Here is a 23,302-nt window from a genome sequence, read left to right as displayed (position 1 = left end):
AAGTCACCCAAATAGAAAATATATATCAACAGCATAACTATAATGCCATTAAATGAAGTTTAATTAAGTAAGTAACGGTTAACTGAAACTAACAGAAAACAACATTATTTGTTACAAGTTAACATAATTTAAAAATACATAAATAACAGCAAGCTAAAAGCACAACACAAGAACTCCTAATGCCTCCCAGTACAGACAAACCAACCAAACTTATGAAAAGAGTAGAAAGAACTTTGTCCCACAAGAAGCTCGTATCTGCAGAGAAATCGAGAGGTTCCCCTCCAATTATGTGCATGTCTTTGTGTGGTGTGTGTGTGTCAGTGAATATCCTCAATGTGTCGTGAAAGCTATATGATTGCATGTGTGTGTATGTGTGAGGTAAATGGTTAATAATGATGACTGATCAGTAGACTTGAGGAGTCCCTTCATTCTCAGCTAATCACAGAGAAGATCTGGATTACAGAGGAACAGTCTTCACTTGTTCCAAAATGGGCACCCCTTTTCACCTCTGTGATCACATGAATTCTGCTGATTCAGTCCTGTTCATCATCAAAATGTCTCCGGCATTTCAAGCAATAGTTCTGTTTCATTTATTCTTCATGCGTCTTCTTCCTACTTCTCCTCTTGCTTTTTTTCTTCACTCACTCACTTTCTCTTCTACAGCACCTGGAATTTATGGTCGAGGCAGTCCACGGTGCTGAAGTTGAGCTTCCAGGCCTGCTGGTCCTTGTAGTCCAGGCAGTCTACGGAACTGAAACCCAGTGAGGAGGTGCTGTATCCTTGGGAGGAGAGGGAGGGTGACTGGCTGAGCGAGCCGCCCATGGAGGGCACGGTGAGGGGAGAGAGGGCGCCCCCACTCGCAGACAGCTGAGTGGTCATGGGAGAGAGGTACGGGCTGCAATCCAATCCACTGAAGTAAGGAGAGGAGCTGTAGCCCTGGCTATAGGTGGAGGGCTGACCGTAGCTCATGGGATAGGGAGCGGGGCGCTGCACGCAGGGCGTGCCGGAGCCACACAATGGATCGGGAAGGGGGGACAGAGAGGTGGGACTCCACACAGAAACAGGTGCTGTGCCTGCGCTGGCACTAGGGGGCACTGCCTGGGCTGGGGCAGCCACCACAGAGGAGCTGGCGCCAGGGTCAGATGTCAGCTCAGGGGGTGGGGAGGACTTCTTTTTGGGGGGACGGGGCTTGGGCTGACCGCTGGTCTGCTGTTGCTGTTGGCGGCATTTAGCACGACGGTTCTTAAACCACACCTGAGAGAAATAAGAGCAGGGTTGAAGATGAAATAAATGTTTGGCTAATTTCTCTATAGATCAAAAAGGTTGTGTTTTTCATATATATATATTCTATAGAAATGATGATCTCAATCTGGATATTCTGACCTGCATTAATAATGGGCCTCACACATATTGACTTTCACTATCAGAGTTGGGGTCACTTTCAATGCTTGTGACTTACCAAATTAAAAATGGATTCAACTTCAAACACAATGCACATATTTGGTTGCAGATAAACAGTTGACCTTCTTTGCATCATAGCATGTGCTGGGATAAATGCATTTTATTTTACTTGAAGACCATTTCTGCTGCATCAGACATTAGGCCAGGTGTGCTTATGTTATGCAGTCAGAGATGTTTGTCTCAGTTTGAGGAAGACAGACTCACCTGAACTCTGGACTCGGGAAGGTTGATTTTCAGAGCCACCTCTTCTCTCATGAATATGTCTGGGTAGCGTGTTTTGGTGAACAGGGCTTCCAGAATGTCCAGTTGGGTGCGTGTGAAGGTGGTGCGCTCCCGACGCTGCTTCCTCGGAGTGGCTGTTTATAAAAACATGGACATCGTACAGTAAGAAACATCTTCATGTTTTCCAGTTGAAAAAATACATGTACATTTATTCACTGTAAGAAAAGAAAATGTTTAACATGGCAGCATCATCAGTGTTAATCGTTTAATGTGAGCTTGTAACAGTCATTAATATGGTTGATGTTTGTGAGAGGAAAAAGGGAGGGTTTTGGACTATCCATTGTCATCATATTAGATAGATAGATAGATAGATAGATAGATAGATAGATAGATAGATAGATAGATAGATAGATAGATAGATAGATAGATAGATAGATAGATAGATATTTTAATGTATTTCTTGAGTCCAGTCAGTGAGTGACTGAGGTCCGTCACTAAGGCAGCTCATATAAACAGTTTCTGACGTCATTATTTTTAATTAGTGATATATTGATATTTACATATTGATATCTAATCCATTCATCCTTGTTTTTATTATTAATTCAGTACTATTAGTTTATTTGTAACAAAACGGTCGAATAAAATGGACGAAATATTAAATTTTTTTTAAATTACGCTTTTCAGAATGGGCTATAGAATATATTTTAATAAACAAGCAAACATACCATCACATAAAATTAAAATTTGAAAGAAAAATTTAGGTTTTATAAAATTTTGTCTACAGACGAAATTTAAGATGCATTTTGTCATCAATTTTTTGTATAATTCGTTTTGTTAGAACGGTTCGTTTCTACTTGAGCAAGTTCAGTTAACGTGGCTATCAACTGATGAAATTATATTCACTTTGCCTAAATTAAACGGGGGAAAAGGGGACAATCATGTCAAACGAAGCAGGAAAGATGAGGCTACATTTGAGTTTTTCTTGTCGCCTCTTTTTTTTTTACTTCAGCGACCACCAAAATTAATAAAAAGTTTGACACAAACATATTATAAATGATTAATGAGAAAGAACTGACCTGGGTAGCCGACGGCGGTGTGGAGCAGGTCCATTCCTGAGGCGGACAGTGTTAACCCGTTCACAGCATAATGGGGTTGCTTTATGTAGGACATCATTCTTGGGACGGCCGCGTCTCGCGTACACTCTCTCTATTGCTCTCTCTCCCCCTCCCTCTCTCTCCCCTCTCTCTCACTCTCTTTTTCTTCTGTGACGCTTTTTTTTTTACTGGTCGGGGGTCGCGCTCTGCCCCTGACGGCCGCGTGTCTGTGCTCGCGCCTGGCGCGTGCGGTGCTCCTTTAGTCTCGCGGCTCCAAACACCTGTAGATGTTTCCCCGCTTCTCGGTGTGTAGAAACAGCTTACACTCTTGTCCAAGTTTAGCTATGTTAAAGAATATCAAAGAGCGTAGTCTTTTAATGTGAGGAAATAGTAAAAGTAAATTTACTATTATAAACAAAGGTTTTAGACTCTTGGTCAGAGTTTTGGCGTTGGTTAAGGCGCGTGTCCGGACAGGAGCGGGACACTATGAGAAATAAGAGACAGAGCAGCTAATCAAGGGCATCTCTCACTCTCTCTCTCTCTCTCTCTCTCTCTCTCTCTCTCTCGCTCTCCACCTTTGACGTGTATCTTAACACGTGGTATGACAGTAAAGAAAATTATATTTATTTTAAACTTTGAAACCGATTACAAAATAAAAACTCTAAAGATATAAGATATAAATGTGGAGAATCTACTGAGCACGGTCAGAAGATTTCCGGGGCAAAAATGCAATGAAAGATGCCCCCCATTTTTATTTATTTTTATTTTTTTTAAATAATATTTTCTATAAGTAGTTAGCCTGTCGGTTTTAGGAACCGTAGCAGCTATTAAATACATGATTCAGTGAATCGTTTTAGCCTATATAAATGTCTTTGACACGCTGCGAGTTAAAAATGTAAAAATTCTACAGAAAACCAATTTCAGGAGGCAGAAATCGTATATAGCCTATATATTATTTATAACGTAAATAAATGAAATGCTTATTTTGAATGCTTGTCTATGTTTGTTCTTAAAATAAGTTACATTCACTTTACATTTTGCATCATTAAGAATTCGATTTTTATTTCTATTTTATAAATTGTGTAAAGCTATTGACTAGTTATTTAATTAGCTGAATGATTTGCTTTTCGTTTATTAGGCTAGCTATGTATTTTTTGCAATATAAATGGCTTAAACGCAAATGTATTTGAATCCCATAAATTAAGATGACTACACAGAAATTTCATTCGTTAAGCGAATGTTTTGTTTTATTCGGATATGAGCTAAATGTTTCTTGTGGACATTATCTTGTCCTGTCCTCTGCATCTTGCATAATATAAATCATTTATTTGTATCATAATTTAGTTGTACTGTTTATTGCTTGCAATTGCCTGAATAAAATATTGTATAATTTCTTAAAACTAAACACTAAACACAAAACAACCGCATCACTGAAATATTTGACATCCGACATAATGATTTGTAAAGCATCTAAAATTAGCATTACTCTTTATATTTTATTTTTGCCCTAACCTCACACACACACACACACACACACACACACACACACACACACACACACACACATACACACACACACAGACACACACACACACACACACACAGGTTTGTGTTCCTATCTTTGTGAGACATTTCATAAGCATAATGGTTTTTATACTGTACAAACAGTACAGTATTTTTTTTTGATAAAACATTTTTTAAATATTAATGTCCTCATATTTCATGTTTACATCATAATAGTGTAATACCTATGTCATTATACAAATCAGTGTCCTGATAAATCACAAACACACACAGCTGAATTATCATAATATGCTTTATAGTCCCTTAACCCTGGATAAAGAGAGGAAAGAGATTTCTCATCAGTCCATAAGAGAAGAGTAGACAGACACAATGTATAAATACCACATGGAAAAAAATCACAGGACCCAAAGGGGTGAAAAGAAGAAGAGCTCCGGAATATGGATAAATGATGAATAAAACAAGATGAAGACAAGGACAAGTGTTATCTTGTCCAGTGATGGTGGGACTGATAAAAGAAGAAAGGAGAACAACCATTTGGAAGGATGTTGACCAGTTCTGACAAAGGAGAGGATCTCATCTGAATTTGCTGTAATGGAGCTGTTTGAAATTTTAAATAGTATGTATTATATAGAAAGAACATGGTACGTTTTATTTGAAAGGATTGTTTGTTTAAGTGTAAATATGTTAGCGACAGAGAGAGGGAGAAAGGTGAGAGAAAGGCATCAATTGGCATTCAAGATGAACTGAATGTGATACGTGGCTTTAAGCAGACACAGTTCAGACAGGGTTATTTGGCTGTGACTCGATGTCATCCCTCTTAAGTACAGCACAAACTCCACAGCCAAAGGAACAAAGGGCAACAAAAAGTCTTCAGATTCCCTTAATTATTATGCCAAGCCTTTCTCTAAATGACGAAAATGATAGATTTAAATTGAATTCGTCTTGCCTAAAGAGGTGTATGTATGCATTCTGAATACAAGAATGAGAGTTTAAAAAATATCTGCTGTATACGGTGACAAAAAGAATCAGAATATGACTCGCTGACACTGTTGCTTTGGATTAGCTATATAACAAAAAGGACTATTTTATTATCCTTTATTTTATTTTATATACAATCAAAGTATATCCAATTGTCCACCCCTTCCCAGCAATGGCTTTCATATCATTTTTTTTTTTTTAATATGCAAGTAATGAAATTACATGAATAATTATTAACCAAATGAGCTACAATTATTTCATTTGTATAAACATATATTAAGGACAGGAAATTAGACAATATCATTCCCAAACAATAACTGTTTATTTACTTGTTTTTCTGTTTATTTATGCGACAAATTAATAACCAGGCTTCTAAACCCTGTTTTCTTGTAATTCTTTTAATACTTTCCTCAGATTATGTTTTTCAGTGGTGGTTGTTGTTTTTTGTGTAAAAGCTGTAAAATTATGAAGAGATGATTTGTTGTTGTTCTGTGTCGGAATAGGATGTTTGTATGTTTATGTGTTCAGGATCTGGGCTTGTGCGCTTGCAGAAGGTGAAGTTCTGTGGAGGGTGATGCAGAGGGGGGTGGGGGGACCAGTCCGTCCATCTGGCAACAACCAGCTACGCAGGCACAAGAGCAATTATGGAAGTGGACTAAACTCTAATCCGCAGGCACACACACACACACACACACACACACTCCAGAACACATTAGCACAGAAATACATAGCCAACACAGTGACACTGCAACAAACATTTAATCTGAGTGGAGAGTTAGATGAAATAAACAAAATGTTCCTACGCAAATAGTAGTAAAGGAAAGAAATGTGAAGATGGATTGGGGTGATGAAGGGCGAGTGAGGTGACAGATAGATAGAAAGAAAGAAAGAGAGAGAGAGAAGGAGGGAGGGAAAGAGAGAGAGGGAGAGAGAGAGGGGTAGTGGGCCGCATCATTGCAGGCACACTGCATCAGTTAATCCAGATTAGGCAGTCTAAAAAGGAGCGGCTTAATCTGCAGGCCAGCCAGTAATACACAGACCACTGTCAGCACCAATCACTCACACAATTCTAATCCCCAAAGAAACACACATGCTGGACACACACACACACACACACACACACACACACACACACACACACACACACACACACACACACACACCAAACAGTGTGAGTTAAGCATGCATATATAAAATATTCTGCACAATCCGACAACAGAATAATCAAAAACTTTGAAAATGTGCTAATGATATATATATATATATATATATATATATATATATATATATATATATATATATATATATATACAAAACTCTTCTTCTGATGACTTAACCCTCACAAACCAGTGACTGTAATCACTGTATAATAGGTATTTAAAACAACTGGTGAGCAATTTCTAATGCAGAGTGTAGATGTGTTTTTATGGGAAGATGTTGTGATGAGGCAGTTATTTGCTGATAAGCACAATATGTCCCATGTGGACAGACTTTGGGTCACAGTCAGATTAAAAGGGTTTTAATGTCAGTGGGGCTGTATGCTGAAAAGGGCCCCAATAACCAATTGACAGCTTGTCTGGCCCTCTAGTGGAAATTATGTCCATTTATCTCAAATCAATTCAGTTCAAGAAGTTTTAATGATAAAAAAAACAACAACAAAACTTTACATTTTCAGTGCAAACATAATGTACACACATGCAATAATTGTAATAATAATTAATATGTTTTTGCTATGTATACATGAATTTAAGTTGCCTATTGTATCTAAATGAGCAAAAATGTAATGAAATGGATTCATTGGCATAAAAAAACAAATATAGGATCTAATAGTAAGGTCTAATTGGTACTAATTGGACGATGCTGGATATTTAGTTATGATTTTTACATTTAGATGGCCTTTGTGATCATACACTTCGAATTTTGTTTTTATTTGTTTGTTGGTTGGTTTGGGATACTTATCTTTTCTTTTTTTTTTTTTTTTTTTAATTTCATTGTATAATTCATTGTGATGGCTGCTAATTGAAATTGAAATAATAATTCGTTTTACTGAATTTGTAAATATAATTAATGGTCATTTCGCCCCCTTTTGGAGGTCCCGGTTCTTCCTCATCGGAGACAGAAATTTAACTAAACGAACAATAGCAATAACCTCGCATTATTTTAATTTTAATATGTTCTTAACCACAAAGACTAAGTCCGATGGGAAATGACCAAGAAACAAGCTAGTGTGGAATATTTGCACTTAATAAACTTAAGTGTATCGGTCTTTGTCAGGTGACGTCACACTCGTGAAAACCGAAGTGCATTATGGGTGTCGCCGCCATTTCTGAGGTATCCAAACAATCTCTGTATCAGTGCAGAGTTGTTTCTTCTTTGGCTACTTTTCATTGTAAAAATGGCACACTTTTGTTGTGTGAAAAGCTGCAATAAAATGTCCCACGATAGAAAATGTCAAAAACTTTACTACGAGATTAGATTTAGTCGGTTTCCTACTTGAAAAAAGGCTGTACGGAGAGTATTTAGAGGCAATAACAGAGGCGCTGGATCGCACGGGTTGCCGCGGTGAGACGCAAAACATCACTTTCGTCAAGATATCTCCATTCATGTATGTTTGCTTTGTACATTTCACAAAGGTAAGTTAGAGGTTTCTGTTTTCTAAAGCAGAAAACGTTATAGCAACGCATTTTTTTGGATTGTATGTGCTATGAAACAAGTCAATTTAAACTGAATCCCTTTACTTGAATATGTCTACATTTTTTTTCTTAATTTTGCTACAGCATTTTTATACTTAAGGTACGACATTTTTGCTCTGTATCCATATACTGATTCTAATTTTCTGACTACTTTTTACAGCTGTGGTCTGTGGACCTTTTCATTTCATTGCAGATCAGCCTGCTTAAAGATTATGGAGACTGACCCCAACTGGACACCTTCCCTCCCTACATTAAGGCCACATCAGCATTAAACACAGGCTGTGTCTCAATCAGCTCCCTAGTTCATTAGTTAGGGCACTGATCAGGACTGTCTCAGTCACAAAATTTGTATACACAATATACTGATTCAAGAGCTCAGAGCTGATTGAGATGCACACACAGACACTAAGTAAGGAAAAACAATCCAGTCAGCTACTTGGGTAAAGTTGGTTTTATATTTGCACATTCAGACTTCTGATAAATTCAGACTTTCCAATAAATATGCAATAAATTAATGTTTGCGAATTTTAAGCAGCGACATGATATTGACAACCAACGATTGTCAACTTATAACATTTTTCACAGTCGATCAAAATAGGCAAGTATTGTTTAATGGCATATTTACTTGTGAATGTCCACTGAATGTCCAGTGTAGTGTGATTAACAAGGCTATTGAATACGGATGTGCGAATATAAAACCAACTTTACACAAGTCAGTCAGCTAACACTATGGTCCATCAGGCTGGAGAGAGTGATCATCTTCACACTGAGAAGATGCAGGAGGCTGGAGGAGATGGTGATCTGCATGTGCAGAAGTAAACCGACTTGATATGTACAGGATGTCTGATGTTTGTTTTGGAGATGATGATGTTAATGTACTATACAGGTCTGCCAAACCTGGGAACCTTTATGGCGTTATTCCAATTTTTTTTTTTGTGCCTCTGATTCCAGACGCAACAAATACAAATTTCAAATGCTTCTGTGAACCTTAATATACCTCAGATTTGATCTGCCTGCACAAAACTTCTAATGTTTCCCCTGAGACGGTATACAGAACAGTATACAGAACATTCAATGAAACTGTCATATCTATGCAAACCTGAAGCTTTCAGCTGTATGGGCAGACAGAGATGATTTGCACAGAAATATGTCTCCTGTGTTTAAATACAGAGTAGCAGAGATTATTGACTGTTTTTAGATTTTCACAGAGAAACCATCCAATCAGCGCATGTTTGAATCTTTTGTAGAATTGTAGTGTAAAAATGTGCTGATGCTTTATCCAGTCTTGCATGAACAATAAAGCATGTATAATTAAATTTTTCAGGGTGATTTGTAGATTTAGGTTATATGCACTTATAGTATTAACAGTATTACACAATCTGTAAATCAGATATTTAACTTGCATGACATACCTTTGTTTTTATTATTATTAAGGCCTTTGGACAAAAAAAAAAAAAAGAAAAAAAAAAAAAAAGACTCATAATGTCATTGACCCAGACAACACAGAGGTAGATGGAGGACAATAATTTACAAATTATTTTGGCTCTAAAAGGTATACTATATCAGAATGTACTATAATAAAATACACTATTAAATTCTACATACATCTCTGATGATGCCTTGTTTATTGGAACAATGTTTATTGTGGTATACATTGGTTTATGTACTTAATGCAATAAAGAAAAAAAATGCATGAAAAAAAGGGTAGTATTAGTTCAAAATTCTTCCTGATAACACTAAACCATCCTTAATCATGCACTTGTTATATAGTTAACACGACATCATCATCATTATCGTTACTATACTGTGTTATTGCAGTCCTTCCTTCAGAACATAAATAAATCCTGCACCCATTAGTGAAATATCTGTGGGCTTCGAGGGATTTATAGTTTTTAAATTGTTCACTATGCGTTTATGCCATAAACAAGACAGTTAACAATATTTAAGTATGATGATTTAGGTAGCAATGCGGGGTCAGTAGCACTCCAACTTACTGCAGTCAGTTCGTACTGATCTATGTTATGAATGGATGAAAATTTCTCCAAATAACGGTCCCTGGCATCTTTGGTGAGTTTATCGCGATATGAAATTTTAACTTAGTTCTTGTGCTTCTTCATATTTGCGAGTTATTTGCTTGTTATCTCAACTCGTGTAATCTCTTTCATTCTCACAGTCAGCAGGGATACCACAAATATGGCGCCGCGGTGACGTCACACACAACAAAATCACGTGTCTGACAAAGACCGATTGGTATCGTTGTCGACAGCTGATGACGACTGCATCATTTGATTTGTCAAGCGGTTCGAGAAACACAGATGATTGGTTAAAAAACTCACAACCCGCCCATACCCGGATGTTGTTTTGTCACTAGTAGTGTGGCAGTCCAGTAAGATCCAGATAATTTTATTTCTGTAGTGATCATCTGTAAGATGTTGCCGGATATAAAAGGCTTGTGTCCATTTGTGGAAGACAGTTTTAGTCGTTTTCCCTCGCAGAGTAACATATATGGACTATGTCAGGCAGGCGAGCAGGAGCTACTGGCAGCGACTCTGAAGGGGAAAGTGGTCTGCTTCAGATACCAGGACCTGCAGAAGAAGATCAGACCTGTGACTAGAGAGATTCAGTTTACATACATACCAGGTGACAACCTGTTCGTTTGCTTCGAAAGTCCTATGTTTTAGCTGTCTAATGCAAAACATGTTTCTCGTTTTGTTAATAAAGTTGACGCCGAAATCGTCTCCATTGACGCCTTCAACAAATCAGCCCCTAAAAGAGGACTGGTTGTAGGAATAACCTTCATCAAGGTGTGCTTCTTCATTAGCTGGCATAAGTAACTGGTTTCAAACAAGACGGAAATTTGAACTTTCTCACTCTCTTTCTCCATCCATGATAGCTGACTTTTTTTGCTGCATGTGTTTTATGTTGATCTCTTTCCTCTCAGGACTCAGGAGATAAAGCAACTCCTTTCCTTAACATTTATTGTGATTATGAACCAGGGTCAGAGTTTAATCTGGAGTCTATTGCACGTGAGTTTTTCTTTAATTTTTTTAAAGTGAAGTCTAAATTCACACATTACATGGCTTAAATGATACTATATGCTACATATTATATGGTAATCTGATTGAAATGTGCCCATACTGTATAACCTGGTTTCATCTTGTTTGACAGAAAGCTGTCTGAACCTGGAGCTCCAGTTCACTCCCTTCCAGCTCTATCACACTGAGTGAGTGTGTCATTGTGTTGTTCATTAATTCATTCATTCATTGTTTCAATGAAAAAGAAAGGGTAAGGTCTGTATAAATAGATGTCATGCAGTGTTGTGTGGTATTGATTTTCAGGGTGCATTGTGGAGATGGATCCAGCGAGACCGTCTTTCTCCTCAGTGGGCATGATCAGCGCATACATCTTTACAAAGAGGTCAGCCCAGCTGATACATGTAGTTAGAATAAGGTACTGCTTTGTCTCTCTCTCGCTCTCTCTTATTTTCATACTAAAGATTTGAAGTCCATTCTCTATGTCTGATTGGTAGAATGCCTCTTTGCACCAGTTTGAGGAACAGCCAGTGGAAAGACTCTTTCCCGAACTGCAGGAGTTGCCAAGCAAGTGAGTTTTTACTTTTCTGATGATGAGACGTGCTGTTATGTGAGATGTTTGGTGGTAATTAATATGCCCTTTGTGTGCATTGCAGTGTATTATGGTTAGATGTCTTAAGTATTGATCAAAACCGGCGCCTCACTGCATTTGGATGTCAGAACGGTTCTGTGGGTCTTTCTCTTGTCAACCAAAAAAAGGGACCCGGTGAGAAACACACTTTTCACTTTTTTCTCTTCTCTTCTTAAAATGTAATATAGTCTTATAAAAGTTCTGGCTTTCCTTGCATATTTGCCTTATTAGAGATTCTCCAGAACTGGCGTGTTCAGCATGACAGTCCCGTCTCCACTGTATTGCTGTTCCCTTTGAAAGAGCAGCACCAGAACACAGAGACGAGCAGTGAGTGATACCGATCAAATGATTACCAGTTATAAAGAGTATTTAAAACAAATAGAGTATTAATGTCTTTGTCTAACATGTCTAAAGTTATGAAGCTCACATCCAGAACACTGTGAGAATATGGAGTTTGAGAGCTTATACTTTGAAATTCATACACTACCATTCAAAAGTTTGGGGTTGGTAAAATGTTTTACATGTTTTTGAAAGAAATCTCTTATGATCATCAAAGGCTGTATTTATTTGGTCAAAAATACAGTAAAATAATATTACAATTTAGTATCACTGTTTTGCATTTGAATATATATTAAAATGTAATTTATTCTTGTGAGTCTTCAGTGTCACAAGATCCTTCAGAAATCATTCTAATATGCTGATTTGTTGCTTAAGAAACATTTCTTATGATTATCAATGTTGAAAACAGTTGTGCTGCTAATATTTTTGTGGAAACTGTGATACTTTTTTCAGGATTCTTTGATGTATAGAAAGTTTAAAACACATTTGTTTCAAATAGATTTTTAATGACTTTAGTTTAATTATTATTTTTTTTTATGCAAGGTTATTAATGCCTGGTAAGTTCTCTGGACCAGTGATTCCCAACCGGGGTTATGTTTCGTTTACCCTGTGCTCCTGTAGCTAACCTTAATTAATTTTTCTAGTTTTTAAACATTTTTATTTATTGCATTAAAGAGTAAAATAAAAAATAAAGGCATTATTCATAAAATAATAGAGATCATTGTAGTATTGTATGACTGAGAACAAGATGCTCGCTGTATCTCTCTTTTCACACACACATGCACACTCTATAAATGAGTTTTAAATGCTTATGTTGAACAGTTAGCGGTAGTTTTTTTTAGCTTTGGCTTGAATGGATGGTTTCTGCAGAGTTAAACAGTGGCGTATGTACATAGCTCATAGTTTTTTTGTAATGCAGAGCATTACAATATGGAGCTCTAATTGGCATATCACTGTTATTTATAGTTTAATTATCATTTAGAGGATTTTAAAATTTAATTTACATAAGTTTTACATAATATACAACACTGTTAATCTAATGAGGATGGTGGTTTTACAGATGGGATGCTTTTTTGTCTTTTCTTTTTTTCAACAAGGGGGATGGCATCCCCTGCTCTAGACCATTGTTATTAATCTCTCTTTATCTGTCTTTTTTCCCACAGGTAGTCAAAGGGAAACATTTAATCTGTTGGTAACCAGTGCGATAGAGATTGCTGTTGTTTACAGGTTAGAACCTCTTTAGTATGTTGCTTGTTGTGCGCCATGTGTCTAATTAGGTGTAAAATAATTTGTGTGTGTGTGTTCAGGGATGTAGAGCAGTATGGACTGAGCAGACAGCAGTGTTTGGCAGAAAGCGACCAGTGTGATGCAGTTCTCTGTGCTCTCGTTGTTGATCTGGACTTCGATGGACAGCATGAGTTGCTGCTGGGAACGTATGGACAGGTAGAATGCTGGATTCAAAGTACAGAAACACATGCTAGGGAACAAAATTATGCCACAGTGAAAGAGTTTATAACACTGGTGGTAATTTGAAATGTAAGCAGCTAACCAGTATGCAAAATGATGTTTTATTTGTGATCTATAGGACCTACTCTGCTACAAATTTCCCCAACCAACAGGAGCTTTTGAGGATAAGTTACAGATGTTGTGGAAACGGAGTTTTAAAAGTCCCTTGCTGTCAATGATTTATCTTGACCTGGCAGGGGACGGACTAAGAGAGTTAGCTGTTCTTACCTTAAAAGGCCTGCATATACTTCAGGTGACAATCACTGAGCTGATTTCTTATTATTATCTTGATGTTTTTAGTTAATTAAGCATGTTTATTTTCCTGTCATTTTTCCTCCAACAGCACAGTCTGAAAACAACAGCAGATCTCGTTCTTCATCGATTGTCCACTTTAGCATCAAGACTGCCTGTTTCTTCAAAAGAACAGCCAACAGATACTGAAGAGCAGTCCATTTCAATCAGCAATGAACAGAGAGCTGCAGCCACCTAACACTTGACTTTTATGTGAAAGATAGTTATTTTTATTTCAAAAGTGGTTAAGAATGAGAAATTGTATGAAGAGCTAAATATTCTGTTTATGTAAAAATCCATGCCATTATCCATCTAACAGGCAGTTCTTCTAGCACTGAAATGAAAATTACTTCTTGCTGGTGTCATGTTTGTAGCCAGACGTTTTCAACCTTACGTCCTAGTGACCACGGGTAGTTTTTGTTGAATTTGGGATCATAACGTGGCAAAATAATGATTTCATTCATTGCTATTGATATTTGGTAGCTGGTAGCAGGTGTTATTAGAGTCAGGGGAAATTTACATTTTATCTGTAGTAATTACAGGGGTGTATTTTTATTTATATATATATATATATGAAATATCAAAAGTAATTTTAGTCAATTTTTAATGTAAAAGAATTTCTAAACACAGGCTTTGGTTCCATGAGATCTCTAGAACTATCAAAGCTCTTCAGGCAAGTGCTGTTGTGTTTTTGCCCTATCCTCAGTAGAGGGCGCCTTCAGGCAGTTAACACTGAATCAGTGTCGCTGACACAACTGAGAATCCTGAGATGCTGCGTCGAAACGTCGAAAATGTTCTTGCAATTATGCGCAGTTAAATGGCTTCAGATCTCCGCTTTGTAAGCGCATCCTAATTAATGTCATTAACATATAAAACAGCACCAGTCAACGTCCAAACCCTTTACTTGAGAATGGCGAGCGGCAAGAATTGCTTAGATTTCTAAATACCTGCAGTACTCCAGCTCAGCCACAAGGAAAAGTGCAGATGAGGGTAGGCAAATTTTATTAACAATAAAATGTGTAATACTGGTTGAAACTCTCTTCACATCCATATAGCAATCAACAGAAGTGGTCTAAATATTAAAACACATATAACTTCTGTGGAAATATCAGGGAAAAAAATGTTCAACGTCCAATCATTCGATCCAATTATAGATACCTGCCTGTCAATGGCTGTACCTTTTTAATTGATTATTAAATTTAATTAGCTTTTATACAACCTAAATAATGCACAAGAACAAACCTTTTCCAGAAGCTTAAACATGCTGTGTAACCAATGAGGTTCATTCTCATGAGTTACGCAAATAGTTTGAGCTTCCGGAAGTTTCATCTTGGCTGCATCCGAAACCGGTAGCTGACTTGCTGCCTTATCAAGCAATGACTTGTAAGTCAGCGTTTGTGCATGGAGGCACCTCATGAAACAGATTTCGGACAGACTTCTGAGGCAGCATAAGAGTTTAATGATCTACAGCAATATAGCGCAAACTTTGGTGAGAACTAAACAAATATTTAATTACTATAGTAGTAATTTCTCGTTAGAAATTACATCAAAAGTGGAAAATGTTGGTCAAAAATGTACATTTACTCTCAAACTGGCCAGCAAACGCAACTTTCAGATGCCATCTTTATTTTTCTAGCTCATCTGTCACAAAATGGAAAGCACAGGATTGTGGGATATCAAAGGCAGCTAAGGATACATCCATGCTTCCTTCAAAAATCGATCTGAGGAAGGTATCTCATGAGACAGGAAGTGAAGCTAACATTGGGTTCGGACGTGCCTTCCCAGCCAGCACAGCTATGTGGGGCCCAGATGGGTGTCACCTGGGCTGCCTAACTGAGGCCCAGCCAACTTTGTCCACGGTTGGCAATTAGGCCCCAGATGAAATGAACACTGCTCAGTGTGCACACTATATACAGGCTGTTAAATGTAACAGAAACATGCTGGAGTTAATGAGATAATAAGGTGATAATGAGCAGAATCACCGAAGGACAGAGGAACAACAAGAACTACAACTTCAGCCACAGCCTTCGATGAAATCAACTGAAGATAAAAGACATTAAATCTCTCAAGATCTGATTAAACATCTCCACAAACAGCATTACCAGCTTCACTTATTACTAACCAGACTGACTTTATTTCTGACATACATCTACAAAAGTTGTTATTGAGAATTACCAGAGGTTTAGATAAAGATGATTTGAATGTATGTCACCATGATCGAGGCCAGCGCTTACTTCAGTTAGGCAGTTTGACTTTACTAGTGCTGGTTTTTCCCTGGCTGCTCTAGCTGTTTGTTATTGCAAGAAAGGTAAGAGGAAATGTATTTAGCTGTTGTCAGCAGTTTGATGATAAGAATACAACTGTTGTCATGTAGCGGTTTTATTCACTGATCTAATGACTGAGCTTTATGAAAAAATCATTATGACTTTGTGCTGGAGCTTTTCTAGAATAACTAGTTGAGTAAATCAGATCAAAATAATACAGACCTTAAAACTCCTGCAAGATTTATTCACACACAGACATCAAGAATCAGCGTATGAATCTCAACAATGCTGACATGCTTTGTGCTGCAATGCATTCTGGGTGTCTCATACAAAACTCATCCATGGCTCCCAGAATGCATTGCAGCATGAAGCATGTCACCATTGTTGAGATTCGTACGCTGATTCTTGATGTCTGTGTTTAAGTGACTCTTGCAGTAGGTTTAAAGTGTTTAGAGAACAATGTGTTTTTCAGATTTTCTGATTAAAATGGTTTTGTTGTAACTCTAGAAGAGACCCAGCACAAAATTCACATTTTGCTCATAAAAAGCTCAGTCATTAAATCAGTGAATTAAACCACTAAATGACAATAACACAGCAGTTGACCACATTGATTCTTATTTTTCTTACCATAACAAACAGCTATAGCAGTCAACGAAACGCTAACATTAAAACAGTTAAGAGTCAAACTGCCTAACTGAAGTAAGCGCTGACCTTGATCACGGTGACATCAATCCAAACATTTTCAACAAATCATCAATATCTAAACCTCTGGTAATTCTTAATAACAACTTTTCCAGATATATGTCAGAAATAAAGTTAATCTAGTAATAAGTGAAGCTGGTAATGCTGTTTGTGGAGATGTTTAATCAGATCTTGAGTGATTTAATGTCTTTTATCTTCAGTTGATTTCATCGAAGGCTGTGGCTGAAGTTGTAGTTCTTGTAGTTCTTCTGTCCTTCAGTGATTCTACTCGTTATCACCTTATTATCTCATTAAGTCCAGCATGTTTCTGTGTTACATTTAACAGCCTGTAGTGTGCACACTGAGCAGTGTTCATTTCATCTGGGCTAACCCATGTGGGGCCTCCATGGAAACTGTGGACAAAATCGGCTGGGCCCTAGTTGGGCAGCCCAGGGGACACCCATCTGGGCCCCACAGCTGTGCTGGCTGGGTTGATGCCTTACTACCTTGAAATGTTTCCTCTGAAGGCAGCATTTTCCAGTTTTCGAACGCAGCCCTTGTGTGATATTCAGGTTAGGTTGAGCTTCTGCAGTATTGTTCGGTGGTTTTAAATTGATGAGGCAGAGTCCTCATTTATGTCCCTGTTACACAATTTTAAGTTAACATTACATAAAAAGAGAGCCAAATACAATTATATTTTGTTATTTTTACACTATGTAATGTTCTATTTATTAAAACAGGCATAAATTTCACCAGGTTAGTGTTTTTACGCATTTTTACATTTATTCCAAAATAATAACTTAACCCTCTACCACATAGTGTTGCCATATGGCAACATACTCTTTATGTTCATTTCCTTGCCACCGTCTCTTTAAGAGAACATTCTAGTTTTTTTCATTGGTAAGAGAAGACCTTAATTTAGCCAATGATGTGCTTTGGTTAAGTCACATGACATGCAATTTTTTTCTGTGACGCGATATCTGACAGACTGCCATCTCTTGTCGGTAGTTGCTGAAAGCAAACTAAAACGTCAGTAACAAACAAAGACCCGCCCATGTCACATTCACAAATAAAATGTTAACATCATCTCAGGTAAGGTATGATGACATATTCACCACTCAAAAATGTTTTTATGAAATTAGTTTTTGGTAAATCGAGAAAATGTCTGTGTTGCCATATGGCAACACTGCGCAATAATGGAATGGCATTAATATAATAGGTTAGATAGCTAGCAAAGATCAGCTGCAGTCTGTTAAGCTATAACAATAAAAACATTAATGCTAGTGATATAATGTTGATTAGTCATATGTCAAGGACTGCCATGGCATTTGTATTATGGATTAAATCAACATCAGAGATCTGCCATCACAGCCATGTATACTGGCCCAGACCTACCACTTTTCTATCATGGTGTCTCAAAAAGGCAGGTGCAAGTGGCTGTAAGTGTATTGTAAGTGTGAAGAGCACCAAATGTGATGTCTACATGTGTCTCACCTTTGAAAAAAAAAAAATGCTTTTTGAAGTTTCATACAGAAAAAAGGTGAAATTTAAAGAACATAAAGCATTATTCAGCAAAAGAGAATGGAAAAACACAAGATGTTGGAAAATAAGTATAAGGTATTGTTTATAATTACTGCTAAAACTTATAATAGCACTAATTGATTCAATACAAACAACATTTCTGAGGAAAAATATGAACTATATACACTTACACTTATTCTAAGTTTTTCCACTATTGTACGTTGTTGCCATATGGCAACGTATAATAAAGTACCTTAAAATAATATTTTTTTCCAAAAAATTTTTTTACAGCACTTTAAGTTAATCCATTCTAAGAAAAGAAAAAGAGTCAAATATTTTTTTTTATAGATTTATCATAATGCGTGCGGTAGGGGGTTAAGGCAGTAATAAACAATGAATATTATTTATATTATTATTAACTAATATTCAGCTTTTCTTTTTAATAGTCGATTTATTTTCAGCAGTCCTCAAGCTTGTACACACTGGTCAGTGGTCTCAGACATGAAGATGTACCTTTAATTTCACCAGGCTGATTACTCACTAAAAACTCATTATGTTTTCAAGCCATTTCAAGTTTGATTTTAATGACATAAAGAGGTGATATGTAAGTGACATATCACCTTCTCAATTACCCCCCACTAAACCCACCGCACGCTCTGCTTTATTTCTATGAGCTGAAGGGAGGCAAAAGAGACGCGGACTCCCCGCTGTAACTTCACCTGCGTGACAATTGTTTACTTACTTTTTAATTAGTTTTCCCATTAATGCCATGTCTTCATTCAGGCCGATTCGACGAGAACGCGCACAAAAACAAGAGGCAGGATTTATCGCACAGTCCAGTCATAACGGATCATATCCAATCATAGCGCGATGGAGGCATTGCCTTCTCTCACGTGACTTTCCCCCATTCATTCTCAATTACCCCCCACTAAACCCACTGCACGCTCTGCTTTATTTCTATGAGCTGAAGGGAGGCAAAAGAGACGCGAGGCGTTTCTCAATGTCAAGGAAGGATCCTCGGAAGCCAGAATTTCGAGGATGCTACGTCATCGACATCCGTCAAAGGACTGTTCCAATGTCGAGGATCCTCGGAATTTCAAACAAGGACTGAGTCCTTCTTTCGAAAAATATCCCATACACAGGAAAGGATGCATATGTGTATCCTTCGCGCTCTTCGCGCTCTCAAATCACCCACAATCCTATGCGTGCAGCTTTGCAATCTTGTTCAAAAATGTTTTAAAAAAATGTTGGACGTTAGCGGGCAATATGCTTTCAAATGTAAGTATATTTACGTTACCAAACATTTGTTATAACAGTAGTAAATATGTCAGATAAATAAAGTTTAACGTTTAAATGCCAGTACAAATTACTACAATATTGATATTATAAATTATACAAATACAAATTACGTTATTGATGGCTAACTGAACCGGACCGTTGTTAGCTTGTTTGCCATCACCGGCATCCTTTATAAATAACTAGTTAAGTTGTCTAAAGTAATTTAACGTTAATATTATACCATTTATACCATTCACAGCGTTATTCATAGCTTTCTCGTATTTTTTAACAGGGACCAAGGAACAAACAGAAAACATAGACTGTAAAGGTAGAAAACAAGCAGCTGTTTACCGGGGGGTAATGACGCAATGACGTGCACTTGCTAGTCTGTTCCATTTACGTGTTCTCTGAATGCTAAAGAGGAGCCTCTCCTAGACTCTGAAGGAAGTGACTTGGAAGGACCAGTCCTGCCAAGGAAGTATCCTTGACATTGAGAAACGCCTGCGGACTCCCCGCTGTAACTTCACCTGCTGGTGTCGCTGTTTGACAGTGTTTCTTAGAAAAACAAGTGACTTTTACATGAAATTAGGTTACTACAGTCATCTTCTAACCTAATTTGTGGCATATGTACAGAGGTATAAAAAGTACTCAAAAATGTTACTCAAGTGAAAGTACAAGTAGCCTACTGAGTGAAAATTTTACTAAAAAGTAAAAGTATCTGGCCAGAATCATACTTGAGTAAAAGTAAAAGTAAAAAAGTACCATATTAAAATTGTACTTGAGTATTAAAAAAGTAAAAGTAACAGCGAGAATGAAAACAAAAATCTCTAAAAACATGAAGTGAATAAACCACAAGGTTTTATCCTGCTTTAGAACTGTTGTGTTTAATTGTATTTAATCAAACTATAAGACTAGGCTACTACCTAATGCCAGTATGCTCAAAGTTGCAAAACCTTGGATTTAACTTAAGCAGAAGCTAATTTTCAAAACTGTGAGTGTCAAGCTCTTTTGGGGCTAAAAAGCAATCCTGCAGTGCCTGAAACACAGGCCAGATATCCATCCAACTCTTTGCTGGCTTCATACACATGTGTTGTCAGTTTCAAAGAAGTGAAAAAATCTTCATGATCAGATGAACCGTTGGCCACGGGTGCTCTTGATCCTGTGGCTGATTTTGGACTGTGTTTGCAGCTGAATCATGTTCTTCCTCCATTTTCTTCCACTGATTGACTGTTATAATTTCTATAATTTCCAGGTCAACAAAGTGTATAGAACCCAAGAGGCGACACTCTGATACTTTTTAGGCAACAGTCAAGGTGGCGCTCCGGTAGTGCGGACGCCATTATGTGGTGAAAATACTAACTGGACCATAGAATCTTTCACATCTTATGCACCCAAAATCGAATCGAACTTCACTGCCAAATCAGAAGCGCAATAGAACAGGTTTTTTTTAATTAAGTTGTATGGCTCCTACAATACATTTTGTATTATTTATTTTACCAGTTGTGGAATCAAACCATTCAACCATCTGAGGTAACGTATTAGCCTACTTTATTGAGTATTTCCATTTTATGCAACTTTATTAATAGTAAATTAATACATTTAAGATCATCATATTACAGCGAACAGTAGGCTATATTTCAGACCTAGTAGAGTAATAGTAATAATATCTAGGTCTTAATTGAAATAGGCTATATTAGATGTTTTAATGGATCACGCTTCCTCAGCTGCATGAGTGGCAAAAGAACCTTCTGCGTGACTGGATTTAATAGGGGAAACTGCGAAAACGTGAGTAGAACAAACAAATTACACTAAAGGTTGGGCTCGAAAGTGTTCCTTACAACTTGTCAAATAAACCTAATCCATGGATATTGACATGCAGCCAGGAATCGTGTTTCCTGACATTTATATGTGCCTGATTTCGATGCCGTGGAAACACATAGGCCTAAAGCAAATCTGCCTGTGAATATTTTATATAACTACAATATAGGTTTAAATCCGAGTAATCACTTATATCAATGTTATATGTATCGTCATGTTGTCGAGCCCTGAAACTTGTATAGTTTTTGTCATTGTTAATTTAAAAACACCCAATTATGCAGAATGTAAGATGGTATTTAATTGATGAGTTGTCAATACAATATATAACAATACAATACAGTATGATTTTACCTCAAAATCCAACAATTTGACACAAAATGATAACTGCAAATCCTGGAGTCGAGTTGTTTCTGTGAATTGCAGTGATCCATTTGCCTCTTTTTTCTGTAGCTTTCGGCACTCTTTAAATAGGCTACCTCAGATTTTTTGTCAAAGCTATTTGTACGTCACAGATCCCCCCGTCCCGGACTCCAACTCCCATCATCCTCCTCGTCTCTCACCTGCACACACTTCCCAATCAGCACTCCATCACGGATTCCCCACACCTGGATCACCTCATCATATCCCCTTTATAATGGACTGTCACTCTGCACTCCCTTGTCGGTTATATTGTTTGCTTTATGTTGGTGTGTAACGTTCCTTTGGTAATTAAACCCAGTTTCTATGTTGAAGTTCGTGTCTGTGCTTCTCTACTACACACTACCATAACAGAATAACTGACCAAAACAGTGAGGACTTCAACAGAAGAAGACATGGGAATTTTCCTCGTTCCAGTGACCCCAAAGCACAGCAGACATCAGCTCTCGGCGGAGGACCGCCTCTGGACAGCCAGACAGGACGGCCGCCCGCTGGAGAAATATGTGGAGGAAGGGCTATCTTTTAAGGTAAGCTGGCCAGATGCTATTTTGAATTCCTGCTTTCTGAGGGGTTTGGACGAGGATACGATTCACTATTGTGAACCTGAATGCCTCTATACCTTAGTCAAATCTATTAATCTGGTTCTATTCCTTAATGGTTCAGAGTTTGAAATTGAAGAGGTTCATAGGCGATCGTACTCACCTCGTCCTGCTCCCTCAGAAGCAATGGTGGCCTGGCCAGCTAACCAGCCACAAATTTCCTCCACCTATCGCTCCAGTGAGTGTGCACCAGAGCTCCAACCAGAGGTCACCCCCTAGGTAATAACAATCTTAGGTAATAACTAGATAATAACATCTTAGGTAATAACTATCTTAGGTAATAACAAGATAATAACATCTTAGGTAATAACTAGGTAATAACATTCTTAGGTAATAACTAGGTAATATCAATCTTAGGTAATAACTAGGTAATAACAATATTAGGTAATAACTAGATAATACAATCTAGGTAATAACAATCTTAGGTAATAATTAGGTAGGTAATAACAAATCTAGGTAATAGGTAATAATAATTTTAGGTAATAACAATCTTAGGTAATAACAATCTTAGTTAATAACTAGGTAATAACAATCTTAAGTAATAACTAGGTAGGTAATAACTAGGTAATAACCAATCTTAGGTAATAACTAGGTAATATCAATCTTATGTAATAACTAGGTAACAACTAATCTTACGTAATAACTAGATAATAACTATGTAATAACCAATCTTATGTAATAACTAGGTAGGTAATAACTAGGTAATAACCAAAGATTAGTTATTACGTAATATTGGTTATTACCAAGTTATTACCTAGTTATTAACTAAGATTGACTATTACCTAGTTATTACCTTAGTTTAACATCTGTAAAGTATACTACAGTATTTATTACAGTTTATTTGTTCACTATAGTTAATAGTACAGTATGCTGTAGCATACTAGCATTCATTAACAAACTGTTGTAAATACTATAATTTATACAGTACACTACAATTTACTAAAGTATGGTTC

At 37.2% G+C, this 23,302-nt stretch overlaps 2 protein-coding genes across 2 annotated transcripts; one reads left to right on the top strand and one right to left on the bottom strand.

Annotated features, from left to right (window-relative positions):
• Positions 1 to 657: 657 nt before the first annotated feature.
• crx (cone-rod homeobox) lies at positions 658 to 2,856 on the bottom strand. Its single transcript, XM_067407599.1, has 3 exons — positions 2,760 to 2,856; positions 1,666 to 1,817; positions 658 to 1,254 (listed from the first exon to the last, which is right to left on the bottom strand). Exons 1-3 carry the CDS (start codon positions 2,854 to 2,856, stop codon positions 658 to 660), a joined length of 846 nt encoding a protein of 281 aa, XP_067263700.1.
• Positions 2,857 to 10,326: 7,470 nt separating this feature from the next.
• Positions 10,327 to 15,767, top strand: kptn (kaptin (actin binding protein)). Its single transcript, XM_067407066.1, has 12 exons — positions 10,327 to 10,612; positions 10,694 to 10,776; positions 10,914 to 10,998; positions 11,141 to 11,195; positions 11,311 to 11,389; positions 11,502 to 11,575; positions 11,661 to 11,770; positions 11,867 to 11,962; positions 13,138 to 13,201; positions 13,282 to 13,417; positions 13,560 to 13,733; positions 13,824 to 15,767. The coding sequence occupies exons 1-12, from the start codon at positions 10,402 to 10,404 to the stop codon at positions 13,968 to 13,970; spliced, it is 1,314 nt and encodes a 437-aa protein (XP_067263167.1). The 5' UTR covers positions 10,327 to 10,401; the 3' UTR covers positions 13,971 to 15,767.
• Positions 15,768 to 23,302: the final 7,535 nt, after the last annotated feature.

The sequence above is a fragment of the Chanodichthys erythropterus genome, chromosome 13 (genome assembly GCF_024489055.1).
Source record: "Chanodichthys erythropterus isolate Z2021 chromosome 13, ASM2448905v1, whole genome shotgun sequence".
Taxonomy (NCBI): domain Eukaryota; kingdom Metazoa; phylum Chordata; class Actinopteri; order Cypriniformes; family Xenocyprididae; genus Chanodichthys; species Chanodichthys erythropterus.
Note: the sequence above shows the minus strand (reverse complement) of the source record. Positions and strands in the feature narration are given on the sequence as shown.

Bases quoted from the DNA above. Each gene is read 5' to 3' on its own strand.
- crx (XM_067407599.1), bottom strand. From the start codon at position 2,856: ATGATGTCCTACATAAAGCAACCCCATTATGCTGTGAACGGGTTAACA. The intron at 1,818-2,759 runs GTCAGTTCTTTC...TTTTATAAACAG, and splicing joins CACCGCCGTCGGCTACCCAG to CCACTCCGAGGAAGCAGCGT. The intron at 1,255-1,665 runs GTGAGTCTGTCT...TATTTCTCTCAG, and splicing joins TTCCCGAGTCCAGAGTTCAG to GTGTGGTTTAAGAACCGTCG.
- kptn (XM_067407066.1), top strand. From the start codon at position 10,402: ATGTTGCCGGATATAAAAGGCTTGTGTCCATTTGTGGAAGACAGTTTT. The intron at 10,999-11,140 runs GTGAGTTTTTCT...CTTGTTTGACAG, and splicing joins TAATCTGGAGTCTATTGCAC to AAAGCTGTCTGAACCTGGAG. The intron at 13,734-13,823 runs GTGACAATCACT...TTCCTCCAACAG, and splicing joins AAGGCCTGCATATACTTCAG to CACAGTCTGAAAACAACAGC.